Source organism: Schistocerca nitens, chromosome 10, assembly GCF_023898315.1.
Source record: "Schistocerca nitens isolate TAMUIC-IGC-003100 chromosome 10, iqSchNite1.1, whole genome shotgun sequence".
Taxonomy (NCBI): domain Eukaryota; kingdom Metazoa; phylum Arthropoda; class Insecta; order Orthoptera; family Acrididae; genus Schistocerca; species Schistocerca nitens.
In genome coordinates, this window is record NC_064623.1 from 149,050,809 (window position 1) to 149,074,768 (window position 23,960).

The following is a 23,960-nucleotide window of genomic DNA, read 5'->3' on the forward strand; positions in this document are numbered from 1 at the left end:
TTATCGACAAACACCTTTTGTAAACTAGTATGGATTTTATTGGGGAGTCGGCTAAGTGATAATCATGAATGACTGTTCATTTCGGTGGACAAAACAAGATGGTTGGAATAGACGAATCGCGAAGAGTCACTCGGAAATACGAGAAAGGACAACCACTAAAAAATGAAATTGTACACATATGGATCTTTGGAGCCACCGAAAGGGAATCCTGGAAACGCTTTATAGTTCGAGAGACAAAAATACTTAAGTGTCTCTCAGAAAACACTTCATCTTATCAGAGACCAAAGTGATATCAGATGCCTTTAAGTCCTACAACACCCTGAAGAAAGAAGGAATTTATAAGTCATTCTGTGGAATTTGTCTCTTCAGACGATCCATCTACCCATACACAGAATATGGAGTACTTGTGGAAATCTGTGAAATCATGGATTAAAAGTTAAGGCCGACAGGGACGAACTGTACCTCTTACAGTAATATTCGCTCAAACTAAGTTGATATTCGGCGTGATGGCTGATGGAAGCGGGCTGTAAATGGGAAATACCTTTACGATCGCTTGCATCAGACACCACGTCGAGTGTCAAATTAGTTAGCTCGTTTGGTACCTGTATTTCCACAATTCTCGGTTGCGTGGGAACGTTCAACCTTCACTGTACTATATATAGAACTGGGCTTATGTTTTGTAGGTGGTCTTGCTGGAGTGTATCCAGCTTACGGGAAACAAGGATTGCTTCCTGCGACGTATACAAACTGTGGAGTAGCCAATGGAGAAGACATGGTTGACGAGGCAACTAAGTGAAGTTGTTAGTTTCGTTTTTAATTAATTTTGCATTCGTTTTTAGTCGTCACCCTAGCCATCGCAATAAATAGTATCCACATTTATCGCCACGAGAGTGGGTGGTCGATATATATCGTTCGATGCACGCGTTACGTTACAGCCGCGTACTGGCGACGTGTGGCAGCACTGCTCTGCGTGAACAATTGAATATAGACTTCGACAGCGTTGTTTTCGTAATCACGTAGTGCCAACTGCGTAGTAAGGACGCAAGCATGTGGTGGTGTTTAGTGCGTGCATAGCACGTGGGATGCAGTATTATGTTCGTTTTTATAATGTTTGTAGTTATGTAATTGTAGTACCAATGTTGGATTGTTTGTTCGGTGTTAATTAGTCGTGTGCCATTAAGTGTAAACTTTTGTTCGCGTGAATTTCTATATTAGCTTGGGAGACATGTCACCTACTCAAGCTCAAAGTAAAACGGAAGAGCGACGAAAACACAAACTTCTCAAGAAAGTTCGAAAACAGGAAAAATTGTTGAAACTTGCGAAGAAATGTAACGAAGAGAAGAACGCGCCACCTGACAAAGACAAGCTAGCGGAAGATGATAAAATATCATTATCGTTGATTGAGTTGCCTACTGTTAGCATAGCTGTGCCAGGTACTATTTTGGAAAATGCTCAGAGTCAAGAACTGAGAACATATTTAGCCGGGCAGATAGCAAGAGCATCATGTATATACAGAATCGACGAGGTTAGTTACATTAAATTATGTCTTTGGTATTATTACCATGTTATGATACTTGGCCCATAGTGAAATCATGTTTGTACAAGAGAAGTTCCAGTATTGCTTGGTGCCAGATGTATCACTCTTTATGGCCTACCTATGCAGATATTACATGCATTATAGTAAGCATTCTACTTGATTTAGTTTTGTTTGTTTTCAGTGTTAGGCTATATAAAAAACAGTTGTTCATGTGTGTGTCATTCCTAATTCCGTCCTCAAAGAAAGAAGAACCTGAAGCAAACATTTATACAAGGAAGGTTTTGCTCCCCTGTAGGAGTCACCCCCTCTCCCCTACAAAAACATGTAACAATGTGGTGCATTAACAATAAAACTTGCAAATGATGTGTATCTGCAATCTGCCATTTGTGCGCAAACTTTAGGACCAATGTTAACTTCAAGGTGTCAAGTGACACGAAGTGCAAAATATAATTTTATCCTTTTAACTCTTAATTGCGGGGCTTCTTAGAAGGAACTTGCCTGGGTCGACCGAAGTGTCCGATCCCACCCATTGGATTTGACTTGTGATGAATATCAGACAGTTGGTAGTGTAGCCCATACAAAAGTAAGACTATGTGCAAAATTTTAGGAATGGTTTCATGAAATTCGTAATAATTGGGGCATATTGTCATCCAGACAAAACGACAATTGTATACAGTAACATTTCATGGTCTGCTCTGAGATGTGTTGTGTTGCAGATAAACTTGTCAGTATGAAGCACAGTAACATGAGAAAACAAATAGGCCCTAATGTAGCCCACATAAACTTCCTGCCATGAAATACAAATAATGGCATAATATGAACAAACTTAGTAATTATAGGACTATAATTAAAATATCAAAGGATTTTTTTAAATGAACATGAATGTAGTTTGTTAAAAGCTTTGAGGTTATTGGAATTTGTGGAAAACATTTCAACACACAGTTCTTTCAGATGTACGGATGGGACACTGTGTCCTCCATGTGACATTGTGCTTCAGTTACGGCTTTTAATTGCTTGTGTTATAATATCTTAGGCAACTATAGTTGTTTTCGAAAATCTTTTATTCTGTTTTTCAGCTCCAGGTCACACAAATGGTATTAAAACTATCAATCAGAAAACAAATGTGAGCAGTTCCATGCATAACAGAGTGACAATCAATTAAGATTTTTTTTTTTTTTCATTTAAAAATAAATATCAAGAAACATCCAGAATGAGATTTTCACTCTGCAGCGGAGTGTGCGCTGATATGAAACTTCCTGGCAGATTAAAACTGTGTGCCCGACCGAGACTCGAACTCGGGACCTTTGCCTTTCGCGGGCAAGCGCTCTACCATCTGAGCTACCGAAGCACGACTCACGCCCGGTACTCACAGCTTTACTTGTGCCAGTACCTCGTCTCCTACCTTCCAAACTGGCAGAAGTAAAGCTGTGAGTACCGGGCGTGAGTCGTGCTTCGGTAGCTCAACTGGTAGAGCACTTACCCGCGAAAGGCAAAGGTCCCGAGTTCGAGTCTCGGTCGGGCGCACAGTTTTAATCTGCCAGGAAGTTTCATGAAGAAACATAATAAGGACAAATGGTTTTATTGTACTGTCTAGAGTTAAGCAATGAAATATAATTTTCTTACCAAAACAGTTTATTTCTTTCATATAGTGAGAGTTGTGTATTTAAAATAAATATATAAAAATCTGCGGGTCGACAGAAGCGTCCGATCCCACGCGTTGGCTTTGACCCGTGACGTAAGGGTGTTGTCGTGTGTGACGTCATGACGGCGCGGAGTTTGGTTTGAGTGTGGCTGTCTCCAGTTCTGTTTTATTTTATTTACTTTTCTGATCTGTTCGTTCTGTCTCGTGAGATTTTTTTTTTAAATTTAAAAACACTTATTACTTATTTTAATTATCTGTTTCCTCCAATTTCTGTTTTAGTTCATTATATTTATCTTTCTGATCTGTTCGTTCTATCCCGTGAGATTTTTTTAAAAAAAAGAAAAAAACGCTAATCAGCTACTGAAGCATCTTTATCTTCTATGGGTTGCAGGGGTTACGACCCCTGGGGAGGTGGGTGGGTATTCATGCATGGCTGTCTTCACTTACACGTTGTAGCTACGCAAGGCGTCTAAATTTGTTTATATTTAGTTTGCCCCCCCCACCCAAAACACCCTATTTCCCGCGCTTGTCTCGTTAGTGTCATTAGGCTTCTTGTGGAAAGTGTGTGTGTGTTTGTTTTTGTTTCCGCCATATTTGTGACGTCATGGGTCAAAGCAGACAGGTGGGATCGGACGCTTCCGTATTTCCAAATCTGCTATCATAATTACGTAATTCAGATATGCATTTTGTTCTTATCTGTATGGAAAATAAATGCATTAAACATATATTTCACTATTGAAATTTTTTAAAAAAAGATCAATAATGAAATGACACCTCCTAGTAACTGGATGACATCACTTGAAAAATTACTAGTTTCATTCTGAATTGCTGTTATGTGGGAAAAGTGGTACTTGTTCCTCTGGTCTACAGTAGTTGAAGCCTGTTTCTCTACAGTTTGGTCTTTTTTCCACCCAGTCTTTCTCTTCCTTTGAGGGAAATGTCATCATCTTCAACATAAATCACCTGCTCTACAAAAAGTCTTGACTTTTTTTCTGGCATAGGCACGCAGAACAAAAGCCCCTTGGAGCAAGACACTATGATTAATCAGGTCTTACAGATTTGTTGTGACTAAAGTTGCTTTTTGAAATGGTGTGCAGACCTCTGGGGGGATAGTGAGTAATATTGGTACTCAATAATAAAAGAAGAAATAGGTGTAACAACACGGATAGTTTTCATCTGCTGTGTTGGGACTATTCACATCCATATTTGATCTAATTCCTCTTTATTCTCTGCAGTTTACTGGTCAGAGAGAAAAACGGTTATACTGTAACATCTTTCACTTGTAATTTTTTAAAGTCTTCAGCAGCAGATAGTATGTGTTTCCCAACTTTGCAGATATTGAAGACTGCAGACTTTACAGTTCCACCAATCCCATCCACGACACCTTTGCAGTGTGATGTGGTGGAGAACTGTTTGTTCCCTAGCATTCTCTGAAAAAATGTCAACTTGGCAATGAGGAAACACTGCTTAAATTGATGGGTGTACCATCACTATAGTATGTTTCTAACAGTGCAATACATAAAAATGCCTCTATCATTTTGGCCTAAGTCACAGCAAAGGTAGCCAACATTCTTTTGCACTAAATAGGAAATTAAACTTTTTTTTTTTTTTTTTTTGCTATATTGAGTTTATTTGTAATTTGGCATTTTCAGTGTTTCCTGCAGAAAGTAATTAGTTAGCTCAAGGTATGGGAAAAGAAAGATTGTTTTTCAAAATAAATAACCATGTTCTACATGTAGAATGAATCCATTAACTCATTTCATTGTAAATTTGTAGTAAAATATATCTAAAAACAAAGATGATGTGACTTATCGAACGAAAGCGCTGGCAGGTCGATAGACACACAAACAAACACACACACAAAATTCAAGCTATCGCAACAAACTGTTGCCTCATCAGGAAATAGGGAAAGAAGAAAGGATGTGGGTTTTAAGGGAGAGGGTAAGGAGTCATTCCAATCCCGGGAGCGGAAAGACTTACCTTAGGGGGAAAACAGGATGGGTATACACTCGCACACACACACACACACACACACACACACACACACACACACACACACACACACACACACACACACACACACACATATCCATCCACACATATACAGACACAAGCAGACATCTCACAAGCAGACATATCTAAATATGTCTGCTTGTGAGATGTCTGCTTGTGTCTGTATATGTGTGGATGGATATGTGTGTGTGTGCGAGTGTATACCCATCCTTTTTTCCCCCTAAGGTAAGTCTTTCCGCTCCCGGGATTGGAATGACTCCTTACCCTCTCCCTTAAAACCCACATCCTTTCTTCTTTCCCTCTTTCCTGATGAGGCAACAGTTTGTTGCGAAAGCTTGAATTTTGTGTGTGTGTTTGTGTTTGTTTGTGTGTCTATCGACCTGCCAGCGCTTTCGTTCGGTAAGTCACATCATCTTTGTTTTTAGATATATTTTTCCCACGTTGAATGTTTCCCTCTATTATATAAATTTGTAGTAAACATGATTATTAGCTCGCCTTTCTGCAGTCACTCCTCAAACAGGCTGTATAAATGTCATTCCATTACTCCATTTGATATTTTATTATTGCATGTATGTCAATCTGGTTCCATTATCAAATTATGTTAAAATGAACACATTTTGTTCCTGCTGTGAGACTTCTGTTTATCTCATAAATCTATATTGCATGTGTATTTTCAGCCTTCCCTAAAATTACTTCGGTGCTGAAAAACAACTTTTAGGTTTAAAAAAATCATGCTGGTGACCTTACTAATTAAATCAGTTCAGTAAAAACTATTGAAATGGACTGGTTTAAGATACTAGATGTATTTCAGAGATATTTACCTAATAACAAAGTTTTGTTAAGTTGCTTTAAGAAATTAATTTTTCATGGTAACTATAAGCTGAAATTTCGGACAGTTCCAGTGCTTATTAACATAAATATGGAACATCAAATTAAAAAAATAATAATAATGTTTCAGCTAATAGAACTAGTAATCAGATTTGTAATAAAGAGAATTTTTGTTGTTACGGTTTATGTCAGTATTCTCCTGGATGGAATAGATCACATGTTTACATTGCAAGTACCTCTTCACCCTGGTGAGTTACGTAGTAATATATTCAAATACATGTAGATGCGTAAAAAGTCAGTTTAAATTTTTAAATTTGATTTCCTAGTATTTTACTGTTGTCTTTGTCTTCCTTTTTAAACAGAGTTGTCGATGACTTGGTAAGAAGTCAAAATGGTTTGTGATACCGTTTGTGTGAGCCTAGTCTGAAGAATGCAATAAAATAATTTTATTTACAAGACTGCCGCTGTGTTCCCCCTTGGGCAAGTTTATACTTGTAGTTGTTTTCGGCTTGTTTACACTGGTCAGGGATGACACACAAGGCTGCTGACTTTCTTTAAGAGTGCATCCTGGAGTCAGATCAGGCAATGCAGGACCGTGATTAGAGTGGTGGCTTTCCGTTTAATAGGTAAATTGGTATGACATACTGAAAGCCTTGGGTGGAGCCGGCCGCTGGTGGCCGAGCGGTTCTGGGCGCTTCAGTCTGGAACCGCGCGACCGCTATGGTCGCAGGTTCGAATCCTGCCTCGGGCATGGATGTGTGATGTCCTTAGGTAAGTTAGGTTTAAGTAGTTCTAAGTTCTAGGGGACTGATGACCTGAGATGTTAAGTCCCATAGTGCTCAGAGCCATTTGAACCATTTTATTGTTGTCAATGTATATTAATAATATGCAATAATATTAACCTATAGTAATAACTTACTATTGACTAAACCACCAATTTCAATGTTGTTGATGATGATGATGATTATGATTATGAGGTACCATACTCCTAGGAGCGTAGGGGATGGTGTGGGAGACCTGCACCACGGACTAGGCAAGGTTCTAGCAGAGGGGGTTTGCCATTGCCTTCCTCCAACCAAAATGGGGGTGAATGATGATGATGTTACAATAGTCAAAATATATACACTTCCATATACGACTAGCATAAGGCCAAACCACTGGCAGGTTAAAGGGTACACAGACGGAGCTCTGATAGCCAACGCCACTATACCATCTGCTGGAGGACAATATTGAAACCATTATCAGTACATCTACTTTCCCTCAGGTGGCATATGCCGTTATCGGACCAAAACCTACGTCATCTTTGCAGGTGTTCTATTTTTTTGTTCTGTCAATGTATTTTACAGTTTACAAGCAGTCACCATTTTCGTTGTTTGAAGTCACTGGTGGAGCGAATACAAAGCACAAAACTGGCGAATGTGGGTGTTTTATGTATATATCTTTGAATTATACATTTTTAATACTTGGTAATTTTGATGTAATTCTTGCGAAATAGTGCACAGACGGCAAATTTTCTCCAAAATCCTTCATTTACATCAGCAAAGTTCATTTGTTGTGTTCCCTAATGTAAATTATATATTAAATTGTAGATCTCAAAAAGATCTATGTAACTGTCCATTACACCCCTATGTACCCCATCTTGCAAGTAACACTTGTGTAAAAGAACGTTGCGAGCTTGAAATTTTATACACACTCGAAGAAGTTTCGCGTAACAAATGTGATGAATGCTCTGCACTCGTAAATTGCAGGCTGTGGTTTCAATATCAGTGGCGTGTTTTTTTTATAATAATCTTAATCTAAATGGTTGTGGTCTTTATTTTTATCTGTGTAATTTGGTTTTAAACGTATTTATTTTTTAATTTCATTTCGAATCCCTGTCCATGTCATTTCCATTATCATATGAGGAATTTTATTTTTCTTTAATTTTCTCCAGCTGTTTTTTTTTTGTATAAAATATTGCTTATTATTATTATTATTTTTTTTTTTTTGTGTCATTGGTGTGCTGACTGGTTTGATGCGGCCCGCCACGAATTCCTTTCCTGTGCTAACCTCTTCATCTCAGAGTAGCACTTGCAACCTACGTCCTCAATTATTTGCTTGACGTATTCCAATCTCTGTCTTCCTCTACAGTTTTTGCCCTCTACCGCTCCCTCTAGTACCATGGAGGTCATTCCCTCAAGTCTTAGCAGATGTCCTATCATCCTGTCCCTTCTCCTTATCAGTGTTTTCCACATATTCCTTTCCTCTCCGATTCTGCGTAGCACCTCCTCATTCCTTACCTTATCAGTCCACCTAATTTTCAACATTCGTCTATAGCACCACATCTCAAATGCTTCGATTCTCTTCAGTTCCGGTTTTCCCACAGTCCATGTTTCACTACCATACAATGCTGTACTCCAGACGTACATCCTCAGAAATTTCTTCCTCAAATTAAGGCCGGTATTTGATATTAGTAGACTTCTCTTGGCCAGAAATGCCTTTTTTGCCATAGCGAGTCTGCTTTTGATGTCCTCCTTGCTCCGTCCGTCACTGGTTATTTTACTGCCTAGGTAGCAGAATTCCTTAACTTCATTGACTTCGTGACCATCAATCATGATGTTAAGTTTCTCGCTGTTCTCATTTCTACTACTTCTCATTACCTTCGTCTTTCTCCGATTTACTCTCAAACCATACTGTGTACTCATTAGACTGTTCATTCCGTTCCGCAGATCATTTAATTCTTCTTCACTTTCACTCAGGATAGCAATGTCATCAGCGAATCGTATCCTTGATATCCTTTCACCTTGTATTTTAATTCCACTCCTGAACCTTTCTTTTATTTCCATCATGGCTTCCTCAATGTACAGATTGAAGAGTAGGGGCGAAAGGCTACAGCCTTGTCTTACACCCTTCTTAATACGAGCACTTCGTTCTTGATCGTCCACTCTTATTATTCCCTCTTGGTTGTTGTACATATTGTATTTGACCCATCTCTCCCTATAGCTTACTCTTTTCAGAATCTCGAACAGCTTTCACCATTTAATATTGTCGAACGCTTTTTCCAGGTCGACAAATCCTATGAAAGTGTCTTGATTTTTCTTTAGCCTTGCTTCCATTATTAGCCGTAACATCAGAATTGCCTAACCCGAACAGAGGAAGCTAGGGTAAAATATAAGGAAAGCAAGAAAGCGGCAGAGACCATAGTAAGGGGGGAGAAGAAGAAGTGGATGGAAAAATGGACAAGAATGTTAGAAGAGGACAGTGAAGGGAACAAAAAGGTACTTTACACCATGGTAAGAAATAAGAGGAACGACAGAAGCGAGTGCCTGAGGATCATGGATAATAATGGAAGAGTTGTGGAGGAAATGCATGAGCTCAAAAAGATTTGGAAGGAGTACTTTGAAGATCTGTTGAATGCCGCCAAGCGGGTAACTAACAGCGATGGAGAGCCTAAGGCAGCAGACGATTATAATAGTGGGGAAATTGATGATCTAACTTGGATTGAAGTGGAAGAAGCCATAAAGAGGATGAAAGGGGGCAAGGCACCAGGTTGGGACGAAGTAACGGTGGATATGATACGAGCAGCAGGAGAAGTAGGAACCCAGTGGCTATACAGAGTGCTGAGGGTGGTGTGGAAGGAGAACAGAATTCCTGAGGATTGGAAGAAAGGAATTATAGTCCCGATCTTCAAGAAAGGGGATAAAAGGAGATGTGAGAACTACAGAGGAATCACCCTGCTATGCCACTGTGGAAAAATCTATGAAAAGATCCTGGAGAAGAGAATAAGAAGCAGTATTGAAAGTAGACTGCAAGAGGAGCAGTACGGTTTCAGACCGGGAAGATCAACAACGGACCTCATATTTGCAGTAAGGCAACTGCAGGAAAGGCACTATGAGTACGGGAAGGACTTAATCATGGCATTTTTAGATATTGAGAAGGCGTATGACAGTATCTGTAGGGACAAGCTCTGGGATGTGCTGAACGCAAAAGGGATAGATGAAGAGATAACACGAAAAGTCAGAAAAATGTATGAGGAAAGTGAGAGTTGTGTGAAAGTGGGGAGGGAACGTACTGCATGGTTCAAGCTGGAAAATGGGCTGCGACAGGGAAGTGCACTTTCGCCTTTATTGTTTATTATTGTTATGGATGAAATCCTACACCAAGTATCAGATGCAATTGGAGATCATAAAATGAAATCAGTGCTTTTTGCCGATGACCTGATGCTATGGGGAAATTGCGAGAAGGAGGTGCAAGAGCAGTTAAATGCATGGGAGGCAACGGCAGCACAATATGGAATGCATTTCTCTGCAAAGAAAAGTGAAATAATTGTCACAACAAGGAAGAAGAATAGGCCAAATGTGGATATAACTTGTGGAGGGGAAAAACTACAAGTGGTAGAGAACTTCAAGTACCTGGGAAGCATGATTGAAAGTAAGGGGGGAAACGCAATGGAAATAAATGAAAGGTGCAGAAAAGCAGGGCAGTTCTACAAATGCATTAGGGGGCTTATTTGGAGCAAGGAGGTGCCACAGAAATCCAAGGGAATTATATACCGAACCTACTTTGTCCCCATATTGACATACGGAAGTGAGACATGGGTAATGCACAAAAGCGACAAAAGTAGAATACAGGCTAGTGAAATGCAGTTCCAGAGGAGCAGGTTGAGTGTAACAAGACGAGACAGATTGCGAAATGTGTATGTGAGGGAAAGACTAAAGGAGGAACCAGTACAGGACAGGATAGAAAAATCAAGACTGCAGTGGTATGGACACATGAAGAGAATGGATGAGGGAAGAATTCCAAAGAGGATGTTTGATCTGCAACTGGAGGGGAAGAGGCCCAGAGGAAGACCAAGAGATAGATGGGTGAAGGGAATGAAGGAATGTGTGACAAGAAGAGGAGAGAACTGGATGAAGGTGGAAGAGGGGGAATGGTGGAAAGACAGAACACGATGGAGAGGCTTGTGTTCCCGACAGACCCAGCCAGTGGCTGGAAACTGTCCAAGATGATGATGATGATCAGAATTGCCTCTCTCGTCCCTTTACTTTTCCTAAAGCCAAACTGATCGTCACCTAGCACATTCTCAATTTTCTTTTCCATTCTTCTGTATGATGTCTTCACATTTTTCCTGCAGCCATTTCGTCTTAGCTTCCCTGCACTTCCTATTTATTTCATTCCTCAGTGACTTGTATTTCTGTATTCCTGATTTTCCCGGAACATGTTTGTACTTCCTCCTTTCATCAATCAACTGAAGTATTTCTTCTGTTACCCATGGTTTCTTCGCAGCTACCTTCTTTGTACCTATGTTTTCCTTCCCAACTTCTGTGATGGCCCTTTCTAGAGATGTCCATTCCTCTTCAACTGTACTGCCTATTGCGCTATTCCTTATTGCTGTATCTATAGCGTTAGAGAACTTCAAACGTATCTCGTCATTCCTTAGTACTTCCGTATCCCACTTCTTTGCGTATTGATTCTTCCTGACTAATGTCTTGAACTTCAGCCTACCCTTCATCACTACTATATTGTGATCTGAGTCTATATCTGCTCGTGGGTATGCCTTACAATCCAGTATCTGATTTCGGCATCTCTGTTTGACCATGATGTAATCTAATTGAAATCTTCCCGTATCTCCCGGCCTTTTCCAAGTATACCTCCTCCTCTTGAGATTCTTCAACTGGGTATTCGCTATTACTAGCTGAAACTTGTTACAGAACTCAATTAGTCTTTCTCCTCTTTCATTCCTCGTCCCAAGCCCTTATTGTCCTGTAACCTTTTCTTCTATTCCTTCCCCTGCAACTGCATTCCAGTCGCCCATGACTATTAGATTTTCGTCCCCCTTTACATACTGCATTACCCTTTCAATATCCTCGTACACTTTCCCTATCTGTTCATCTTCAGCTTGCGACGTTGGCATGTATACCTGAACTATCGTTGTCGGTGTTGGTCTGCTGTCGATTCTGATTAGAACAACCCGGTCACTGAACTGTTCACAGTAACACACCCTCTGCCCTACCTTCCTATTCCTAACGAATCCTACACCTGTTATACCATTTTCTGCTGCTGTTGATATTACCCAATACTCATTTGACCAGAAATCCTTGTCTTCCTTCCACTTCACTTCACTGACCCCTACTATATCTAGATTGAGCCTTTGCATTTCCCTTTTCAGATTTTCTAGTTTCCCTACCATGTCAAGCTTCTGACATTCCACGCCCCAACTCGTAGAACGTTATCCTTTCATTGATTATTCAATCTTTTTCTCATGGTAACCTCCCCCTTGGCAGTCCCCTCCCGGAGATCCGAATGGGGGACTATTCCGGAATCTTTTGCCAATGGAGAGATCATCATGACACTTCTTCAATTACAGGCCACATGTCCTGTGGATACACGTTACGTGTATCCTCATGTCGTTGATCATTGCTGATTCTTCCGCCTTTAGGGGCAATTTCCCACCCCTAGGACAAGAGAGTGCCCTGAACCTCTATCCGCTCCTCCGCCCTCTTTGACAAGGCCGTTGGCAGAATGAGGCAGACTTCTTATGCCAGAAGTCTTCGGCCGCCAATGATGATTATTTATCAAAATTTAGGCAATGGCGGGGATCGAACCTGGGACTGAAGACGTTTTGATTATGAATCAAAGACGCTACCCCTAGACCACGGGTACTATATATTGAGTGAAATTTGTAACTGGATTGGGATTTTTTTTTTATAGGAAGGGCGCAACAAGTTATCCTTGTTGGAGAGTCATCAGCAGATGAAGTACCTTCAGGTCTGGCCCCGGGAAGTGTGTTGGGATCCTTGCTGTTTATGTTGTATGTTCATTAGCAATTTTTTAGAAGGACTGCATTTTCCATTTGACTTTGGTTTTACGTCAATAAAATCTTATAATTTTAAAAGCCGTGACACTTCGAACAAAACACTTGAACTTTCAATTGCTGTGTTCGCCATCATCAGGAGTTACAATCTCTGACTGCCTTTTAGGGAAGCAGGAGTGGCAGTTTCAGATGTGGCACCAATTAACACATTGGCTACTTTTAAAAGCGTGTAGCAAAGGATATTTATTGATTTGAAGAATACATGGTGTACATAAAGTCCGGATACAGTTTCAGTTATTTATTGCACATGAACTAAACATTGTACAGATGTCATACATATTGCATTTTGAAGAGACACTCTAAAAGTTTTTTTACAAACATTCGATATGCGAACCATGAGTGACCCAGCAGACGTCAATACAATAATCGAATTCTTGCCATACCCATCTCAGCATGGCATCGTTGACTGTGGCAGTCGCTTCCTGTTTTCTCTCTCGGAGCTCTGCTACATCACTTGGTAGAGGCGAAGCATACACCAGATCTTTAATGGGTCCCCACAGAAAAAAGTTATACGAAGTGAGATCTGGTGATCGGGGCGCCCATTTCATGAAACAGCTGTCCCGTTCTGTAGCACAGCCGATCCATCAATCCGGAAGCTCCGTGTTCAGTACTCCTGAACTTCACAATGAAAATGGAGCCCCGTCCTGTTGAAAGATAAAGAAAGAGTCCAATTGCATTTGAGGCATTAGCCATTGCTGCAACATTTCGAAGTAGGAATATCCAGTGGCAGTGCTCTCGGCAGAGAAGAATGGCCCCTACAGTTTTTGCCGTGGCAAGGTACAACCTGTGGGGAATCGCGCTCAATTTCAGTGCATTCGTGTGGATGCCTTTTACCCCAGATTCGACAGTTATGACTGTTCACTTTGCCATTAGTGTGAAAAGTGGCTTTGTCACTAAAAATTAAGCGATTAACAACGCCATCCCCATTCAATTCTTGCAACTGCGAACAAAGCTCAAAATGCTTGCCTTTGTCGTTGTCATTGAGCTTCTTCACTAGCTCCAATTTGAATAGTTTTGTAGACAGCTTCTGTCAGAGGACATCCCACACTCTCATTGGAGCCATTTTGAGTTCACGGGATGCACTACACACCGATATCTTTGGACTCCTTATGAATGTGTCTCGTACGCACTCCACATTCACTTCACTCACACTGGGACATCCGCTTCTCTTTGCCACGCACAAGCAACCTGTTGTAACGAATTTGTTGTGCAAGTGGTAAATGGCCTTCCTTGTTGGTGGCTTCTTACCACATTTGGTTCTGAACATCCATTGAACAGCTGTAGAACACTTGTTTTTGTCGAACTCCAACAGACAGACAGCTCGCTGTACACTTGAACTCACCATGTTTGCGACTAGTGCTGACTATTGGCAAATTACCAAACTATGCTGTTGTGGTATACATGAGGAAAGAACTTCAGGTTTTCTCTTCAAAATGACACATATATGATATTTGTACAATGCTTGGTTCTTGTGCAATAACTAATTGAAAGTGTTCCCAGACTTTATGTACTCCCTGTATAATGCAAAATGTAGAACAATAATTACTCATAGAAAAAGCTAAATGTAAGTGACTTAATTACAGACCACTGATGTTGCTTTATCTCAATGAAGTCAAACACGTCTGGTGGAAAAATCATGCATTTTTTGTAGTTGTGACAACAGAATGTAAATACCTATAAGAATTGTAAAGCAGCTAGGGACAATATGGCAACACAAGTGAAGAAAAAACTATTTACTCTTTGACTGTTGAACTGTTGGCAATACATAAGCATCCAATTCCGCCTGTCTGCTTTGACCCATGAAGTCATCTATATGGTGGAAACTTCTACATCTACATACATACTCCGCAATCCACATACGGTGCGTGGCAGAGGGTATCTCGTACCACAACTAGCATCTTCTCTCCCAAACAGAATGAGGGAAAAATGACTGCCTATATGCGTCTGTATGAGCCCTAATCTCTCTTATCTTATCTTTGTGGTCTTTCCGCGAAAAATAAGTTGGCGGCAGTAAAATTATACTGCAGTCAGCCTTAAATTCTGGTTCTCTAAATTTCCTCAGTAGCGATTCACGAAAAGAACGCCTCCATTCCTCCAGAGACTCCCACCCGAGTTCTTGAAGCATTTCCGTAACACTCGCGTGATGATGATCAAACCTACCAGTAACAAATCTAGCAGCTCGCCTCTGAATTGCTTCTATGTCCTCCCTCAATCGGACCTGATAGGGATCCCAAACGCTTGAGCAGTACTCAAGAATAGCTCATATTAGTGTTTTATAAGTGGTCTCCTTTACAGATGAACCACATCTTCCCAAAATTCTACCAATGAACCGAAGACAACTATCCGCCTTCCGCACAACTGCCATTACGTGCTTGTCCCACCTCATATCGCTCTGCAATGTTACGCCCAAATATTTAATCGATGTGACTGTGTCAAACGCTACACTACTAGTGGAGTATTCAAACATTACGGTATTCTTTTTCCTATTCATCTGCATTAATTTACATTTATCTATATTTAGAGTTAGCTGCCATTTTTTACACCAATCACAAATCCTGTCCAAGTCATCTTGTATCCTCCTACAGTCACTCAACGACGACACCTTCCCGTACACTACAGCATCATCAGCAAACAGCCTTACATTGCTATCCACCCTATCCAAAAGATCATTTATGTAGATAGAAAACAACAACGGACCTACAACACTTCCCTGGGGCACTCCAGATGATACCCTCACCTCCGATGAACACTCACCATTGAGGACAACGTACTGGGTTCTATTCCTTAAGAAATCTTCAAGCCACTCACATACTTAGGAACAACCAATCCCATATGCTTGTACCTTAGTTAGGAGTCTGCAGTGGGGCACCGAGTCAAATGCTTTCTGGAAGTCAAGGAATATGGCATCCGTCTGATACCCTTCATCCATGGTTCACAAGATATCATGTGAAAAAAGGGCAAGTTGCATTTCGCCGCAGGAGCGATGCTTTCTAAAGCCGTGCTGATGCATGGACAGCAACTTCTCTGTCTCAAGGAAATTCATTATATTCGAACTGAGAATATGTTCCAGAATCCTGCAACAAGCCAATGTTAAGGATATTGGTCTGTAATTTTGAGGATCCGTCCTTCTACCCTTCTTATATACAGGCATCACCTGCGCTTTTTTCCAGTCGCTTGGGACTTTATGTTGGGCAAGAGATTCACGATAAATGCAAGCTAAGTAAGGAGCCAATGCAGTAGAGCACGCTCTGTAAAACCGAATTGGAATCCCATCGGGACCTGGCGATTTATTTATTTTCAACCCATTCAGCTGCTTCACAACCCCAGGGATGTCTATCAGTATGTCCTCCACGTGGGAATCTGTATGAGACTCAAACGGTGGTATGTTTGTAAGATCCTCCTGTGTGACAGATTTCTCAAATGCTAAATTTAAAATTTCAGCTTTCGTTTTGCTGTCTTCCGTTGACTGGCCAGACTGATCAGTGAGTGACTGGATGGAAGCCTTCGACCCACTTAACGATTTTACATAAGACCAGAATTTCCTTGGGTTTTCAGCAAGATCTTTTGCTAAGGTAAGACGGTGGTAGTGGTTGTATGCTTCGCCCATCACTCTTTTTGCAGCAGCATGAATCCCTACTAACTTTTGCCTGTCCTCATTCTCCCAATCTTTCTTGTACTGTGAGTGCAACGTTCTTTGCTTCCTGAGCATTCTCCGAATTGCGCTGTTAAACCACGGTGGGTCTTTTCCCTCCGTAACCCACTTTTTCGGCACATACTCCTCCAATGTGATTTACAATGTGTTTAAAATTTGCCCATAATTCTTCCACGTCCATCGTATCGGAACTAAATGAAGACGATTCATTTACTAAGTGGGATGCTAACAACTGCTTATCTGCTCTTTCTAGTAAGAATACTCTCCTAGCCTTCTTGACTGACTTTTTAACTTTTGTAAAACCATAGTAGTAATGACAACATCATGATGACTAATCCCTGTCTCAACACTGACACCGTCGATGAGGTCCGGTCTGTTCGTGGCTACCAGATCTAAAATATTTCCATTACACGTTGGCTGTCAATTTAGCTCCTCAAGACAGATTTCGGATGATGTGTTCAAAAGTAATTCACACAACGGCTTGTCTGTACCACCTGTAATGAATCCATAGACATCCCAGTCTATACTAGGTAGGTTGAAGTCGCCTCCGACTAATATAGCATGATCCGGGTACTTCTGCAATACAGAGTGTAGACTCCCTTTGAATGATTGTAGAACTGTCACGGTGGAACCAGGTGGCCGGTAATAACACCCAACAATTAACTTCATTTCTCCTAGCCCTGTTAAATGTGTCCAGATAACTTCACAATCCCACTCTACTTCGACCTCAGTAGACACAATATTTTTGTCAACTGCAATGAAGAAACCACCTCTTACGGTGTCTAATCTGTCTTTCTGATACACGTTCCAACCCTCACTAAATATTTCAGAACTTCCTATCTCACGGTTCATCCAGGTCTCAGTCCCGAGAATAATTTGCGCGCCACACGCTTCCTGGAGGGCAGTAAATTCAGGAATTTTATTCTGAACACTCTGAAAATTTACTGCTGATATCTTGATAGCTGAAGTGTCTTTACACTGAGCGCGTCCTGATTTCCCTGCCTGCACGTCGACTGGTGAGTGTTCATCCGGACACCTCGCACTACTGCCTAGCCTAAAAAAAACCCATGTACATACCACAAGTACTCTGCTACCCGAGTAATCACTTCCTTTGTGTAATGCACCCCTGACCTATCTAGGGGCGTCCTACAATTCCCCACCCAATAGTGCAAGTCTAGAAATCTGCAGGCCAAGACCGTCACAGAGTCGACGAAGCCTCTGGTTGAGACCCTCCACTCGGCTCCAAACCAAAGGACCCCGATCCACTCTGGGAACTTTCAGCGCCTCCATACACGTGCCAACAAATGCGAAAACAAATACAAATAACACAATAGCATCTCACTCCAAAAATAAAATGAAACTAATGGGACAACCACGGGGAACTAGGGGCTTAGGACAGGAACAAGCTAAATAACAATAAAATAAACACCGCTTGATTTGTAAACAGACAAAAAAAAAATTTACTGCATTCCACTACACCAACAAAAAGCACTGGACTCGGACACTTCCCTTGACCTATATAGCTCAACTGCAACTGTCAGTACCAAAAAACCAACCCCTACAATTACGAAAAATGTAACCAATACCGCAACACCTCAACAGTCCAAAAATCGGACATCACTACATAAAGTAAAACACAATCAATCTACCATAAACACACAAAACATTGCAACTCATTTAGAATAAACTGAAAACAAAAATTACTTACCATCAACAAATTCTGGCGATACATTCTAAATTGGCCACTTCAACCACACGCACGCAAGAATGCAACCAAAACATAAACAAGAAAAACTTCCAAACCATCCATAAACCAATCCCAAACCACCCATCTCATACCCCCCCCCCCCCAAAAAAAAAGCTGCCAATAAATAAAAAAAACAGAAAATAAACAAAAATCAATCACACCTTACAAATCAACAAAAACTGCAATAAAACAGGCCCTACACAACCTAATCATAAAGCAATCCACCCACAACCCATCCCCGTAAGTCCACAACCAATACCCACAAACCCTCACCCTCTCCCCCCCACCCATCCCCACCCCTCAATGCCCACACAAACCCAACCCTCTCAACTCACCACCCTCGCCCTATACATCTTACCCACAGCCCTGAACAAAACACGAAAACTACAATAATCCCCAGCGATGCTCTTGCGCCAGCAACACTCATCTAAATGAGATTGCAGGTTAGAAGAGTGCCTCTTCCTCCTTCCTATGGCTGATTTAACCCGACCCCCCACAAAGACCCCGTTATCAAACTAATGCCTGGCCCAGTTTCATAATTTTTGAACTCGAAGATTCTGGTCGACAACCCCTATACGACAAAAATGCGTCTAAAATAGCAGTACTCCCCTCCTCAATATATTCTTCAATCTACCCCACCAATTCCCTCTTAGTATGGCCCTCCAAAACCCTAAAAACCCAGTCAGCATACTCACCCCCAAAATAACAGCCCCATACACCCAAGACCAACGTGAAAGTACCCCTCCCAAACTTCCTCTTCCCAAACTAAGACTCATCGATTGCAACCACCATGCCTGGCCTACCCAACTCATCCCTACACTAAATGTACTCAGAACAAACTGCTCTACAAAAAGAAAATGAACGTAACATCGTTCTCTTGCTCACTCCAGCCTCATGCGCGCAAAAACTAATAGGGGACCTATAATAAAAATAACACGTCAGCAAAACAGTCTCCCTCATGGCCAACCTAGATTTCTTGAACCAGGTACCACGTGTAATGAACCGCCAGACTTTATCACACTGACACTGCCACATACATGCGTCCCTTGTCCGAGGCGCCATATCTCTCATTAGCCCTATATTTTCACCACAAATGCTACATCTGACAACTTCTGCAAAAAGACCAAATAACTGCAAGAACTTAATAACTGACATTGTCTCCTCCCCCAACTCGGCACACAACGAAGCACTAACACTTTTTAGGATCATATCCATACCTAACAACAGAAACCAAGCAATGAATTAAACTTCTTGCCGCACAACAAACACCAAACCAATAAACCTAACAAAAACACCAGACAAACAAAAATTGTTACTAACTCACTGAATTCACATGATGAACAGCTAACACTCCTAGCAACGTTGCACTGTCAACACTAAATCTCAAATGAACCCAATACAACATGTTACACTCAGTACATAAACATACACCACCAGCAGTCACCAGCAAACACATCTACGAACACAACCAACTCAGAAACTCCGTGTCGTAATGATATCCCACACAACACCATTACGTAACAGGTCAAAGCAAATGGGTGGAATTGGATGCTTCTATTTGATCCGAACTGTATCGTGTTTGTGAAAATACTTTTATTCATTAATATGTCCTTTGAAATACAATTCACACGTAATGAATATAGTGCTTATACAATCCATATACTTCCATACAAGCTTGTTGATTTTAGCCATTGAGTGTCAGGCTTAATGTGGTAGGAGTTTTGGGTTTGATTATGGTATGTAAGCATATCTTCTGGTAACGGGCACACATGTGAGGACAGATGACGTTGTTGCACATACAAATATTATAAAATTTGCACTGCAGTGCACTGAACAAGAAATTGCTTATTTTCTTTCTTCATTGAGTTAGTATGTTTGTTACTCCTTCATGCTGAAGAGGTTGGACAATTTGGATGAACTTTGGAATGTAGATACCCTCTGTTGTGGATTGGCAGGAGCCAACCCACGGGGTTTGGAGGAAGCCGAAAGGCACGCGTTTAAGCTCACGCAGGCTGGCGTTGAGGTCTGGAACAGGACAAGGTAGTTAGACTAGAAAAAAAAGGATGTAGCTGGGGGAATACTTAACTTTAATCCATTAATGTTGAACGTAGCTCTTGTCTGTATATTCTTTACAATGTCAATATTAACTGAACATGGCGCCTTGCTAGGTCGTAGCAAATGACGTAGCTGAAGGCTATGCTAACTATCGTCTCGGCAAATGAGAGCGTAATTTGTCAGTGAACCATCGCTAGCAAAGTCGGCTGTACAACTGGGGCGAGTGCTAGGAAGTGTCTCTAGACCTGCCGTGTGGCGGCGCTCGGTCTGCAATCACTGATAGTGGCGACACGCGGGTCCGACGTATACTAACGGACCGCGGCCGATTTAAAGGCTACCACCTAGCAAGTGTGGTGTCTGGCGGTGACGCCACACCCTCTACCCTGAATTAACACAAAGACTACCTTTTACTCTGAAGAAAATAACTATTCCTGTGGGATGGTCAACATGACTGCTGTTCCCATATGATGGGTAATGTCACTAAAACATCATCCAGAAAGTTAAATACAAATGAATGCATTAAGGTTAACACAGATATTAGTTTTTAAATGTTTTGACAAATGCAATAAGTATGTGCATAAACCAGGACAGTAGAAATATTCCTGTAGGATAAAATCATCACTAAACTCTGTAACAATGTAACATATGTGAGTGAAAATATTTCTCAGCATCTGGATTCACCAAGATTGTGCAGTGGCACTAGCTTATCCATCACAGACTTAGAAGGCATATCATGAAGGCACCATTGATCTCAGTGCTAGGCATGTCACAAACACTCGTGAAATTATTTACTCCTTTTCGTGGCACATTTTGTAATTTGCTACTTGGTTGCGTAGAACTTTTTTCCTTAAGTAATTGAGTTAGTTGTGAGCAGCATGTATTCTGTCAGATTCTTCCAGCAGTTCAAAATTTGATGCCTTTTTTTCTGATGTTGCGTGGTTTGCTAGGCCACAAGTGGCTCATGGCTCAATACCTCTAAGAGATAACTTTGTGATGGTGCATACACGAGAACAGTGAGTTTCGACATTAACATTCCTTTATACATAACTGTTTACTTGCAGGTAACATCACAGGGTACATCTAGTATACCCATAAATACTGCATGAGAATTCTTACTGTAAATGTGTTTGAATGCAACATAAGTTTGTATTATGGTGCACTGTTTCCATATGTGTTTCATGAAATTGCAAATTTTTAGAAAAGATATAACTTGTTGTGGCTAGTTCATAATGTCCCCATTCAAGTTGGATGACACACGATTGTTTGAGGAGGCTCAATACTATATCAAGTGCTGTTGCAGATCGAGAAATGTTTGAGCCCATTTGAATGTGGATACTGTTTGCCGGGCCTCACTCAAACAAGTACTACTGAAGTACCAGTGAGTTTACACTGTTGACGTCAGTTGGTATTGCATAACATTTGTATTTATAACTTGGCTGAATGCTCTTGTACCAAGAGGTGTGAATACTACTGAACAACCAGTTTCTTATAGACAAATTATTTACAGAAGAGTGGAAAAACTTGTAGAACCCAACCTCGGTGAACACTAGTTTGCATTCCAAAAAAGTGAAGGAACATGTGAGGCAATATTTGATGCTATGCCTTGTCTTAGAAGATAGGATGAAGAGTGTCGAAGCAACATTTACTGCATTTTTGGATTTGAGAAAGCTTCCAATAATGTTGATGGGACTATACTACTTGAAATTTTTAAGACAGAAATATAAATTACAGGGAGCAACTTGAACAGAAACAAGAATGCAATTATAAGAGTCTGAGGACATGAAAGTGAAGCAGTAGTTGGGAAAGGAGTGAGACAAGAGTGTAGCCTAACCCCAGTATTAATAAATCTCTACCATGAGCAAACAGTAAAGGAAAACAAGGAAAATCTTGGGAAGGAAATAAAACTTCATTGAGAAGAAATAAAAACATTTGGATTGTGATGCATAAAGAGACAGCCATAGTTGCAACTAAAATGGATGTTTATTTAGCTCTTGACTGGTTTCAAGCTATGCCCATTCACAAACCAACCAGCATTTGTCTAAAATGTCGATCCAAAATAGCAGTAAACAAAGTGCTTACGTATTTTGGATGGACTTTTTCGTGGCAAAAATTGGTTGGTTTGGGAATGGGCTTAGCCCGAAACCAGTTGCTAACTGACTAAGCATCCATTTTAGGTGCAGCTCTGGCTGTCCTTTTTTTTTTTTAAATCACAATCTAAAAATGAATTGCTATCCCACTATACGCAGCAAGCTGGAGCTGTGCAAAAACTTTGAGGTTTGCTGGTGACATTGTTATTCTGTACAAGAAGGCAAAGGACTTGGAAGAGTAATTGAAAAGAATTAATGTAGTTAGTTACTTTCATGTTTCATGAATCTTTTGCACAATAAATTTTAATGATGTGGAATCAGTAATTTTACATTCAGATCACAAATTAATTTATGAATGTGGCTACAAGCTGAGATTCCTTGGTGTCTTTTTAAAGCTTTTACACAGTACAGTGCTTGCAATTCTTCTATGAAATAGGGGGAGTTGTCAAGGAGAAACATTTTCAGTTTGTTTGCAGATTTTACTTTGCTGTTCGTCAGACATTTTATATCAGTGAGTAAGTTATCAAAACTTTTAATTACAGCATTGTGCACACACCTTTCTTACTACAAACAATCGTAATGTGGAGTAATGAATGTCATTTTTCCTTCTGCTATTATTTATGTGCATCATTGTTCCTTTTGAACTGAAGTGAATTATTTACAGCAAACTTCATGAGGTTTCATAATGCCTTGAAAAGTTAATATGAAATGAAAATCAGCAAAAGAAAAGCAAGGATAATGGAACATAGTTGAATTAAATTTGGCAATATTGAGGGAATTAGATTTGGAAATGGCACACCAAAAGTAGTAGAATACTTTTCTTGCTTGGGCAACAAAATAACTGATGATGGCCGAAGTAGAGAGAATGGAAAGTGCAGATTGGCTGTAGCATAAAAAACATTTATGAAAGTGAGTAATTTGTAAACATTTAACATAGACTTAAATATTAGGAAGTCTTTTCTGAAAGTATTTGTATGGAGGGTAGCATTGCATGGAAATGAAATGTGGACGATAAGCGTTTCAGATCAGAAGAGAATAGGAGCTTTTGAAATGCGGTGCAGCAGGAGGATGGTGAAGATTAGAAATATAGACTGAATAACTAATGAGGATGTACTGAATCAAAGTGAGGAGAAAATACTTTCAGGGCAAAAGTTTGCTAAAAGAAAGGCATCAGTAGGCAGTACACTTTCTGAGTCACCAAGTAATAGTCAATTTGGAGTAGAAGGAAGTGTGGGGAGTAAAAATTGTAGAGGGAGGCCAAGAGATGAGTATGGTAAGCAAATTCGTTGGGATGCAGGTTGCAGTGCTTACACAGATATGAAGAGGCCTACACAGGACAGACCAACTTGTAGAGCTGCATTGAACCAATGTTTCTACTGGAGACTACAACAGCATTTTTGTCGAAATAAAATGCACACACACACACACACACAGACAGAGCCACTCAAGCCAAGCATGCACACCGCACGTACACATGACCACTGTCGCCAGCCACCCAGGCCAGAATGTAGTGGTCCTGCGTACATGTGCACCTGCTTGAGTGAAT

The 23,960-nt window shown here is 40.6% G+C and overlaps 1 protein-coding gene across 2 annotated transcripts in view; it reads left to right on the plus strand.

The window, feature by feature from the left end:
* Positions 1–1,032: 1,032 nt before the first annotated feature.
* Positions 1,033–23,960, plus strand: part of LOC126210253 (putative methyltransferase C9orf114) — a 50,641-nt gene continuing 27,713 nt past the window's right edge. For both annotated transcript variants that reach the window (XM_049939443.1, XM_049939444.1), the window contains exon 1: positions 1,033–1,525. In XM_049939443.1, the coding sequence (XP_049795400.1) occupies positions 1,226–1,525 (300 nt within the window). In that variant the 5' untranslated portion in view covers positions 1,033–1,225. The remainder of the gene's footprint in view (positions 1,526–23,960) is intronic.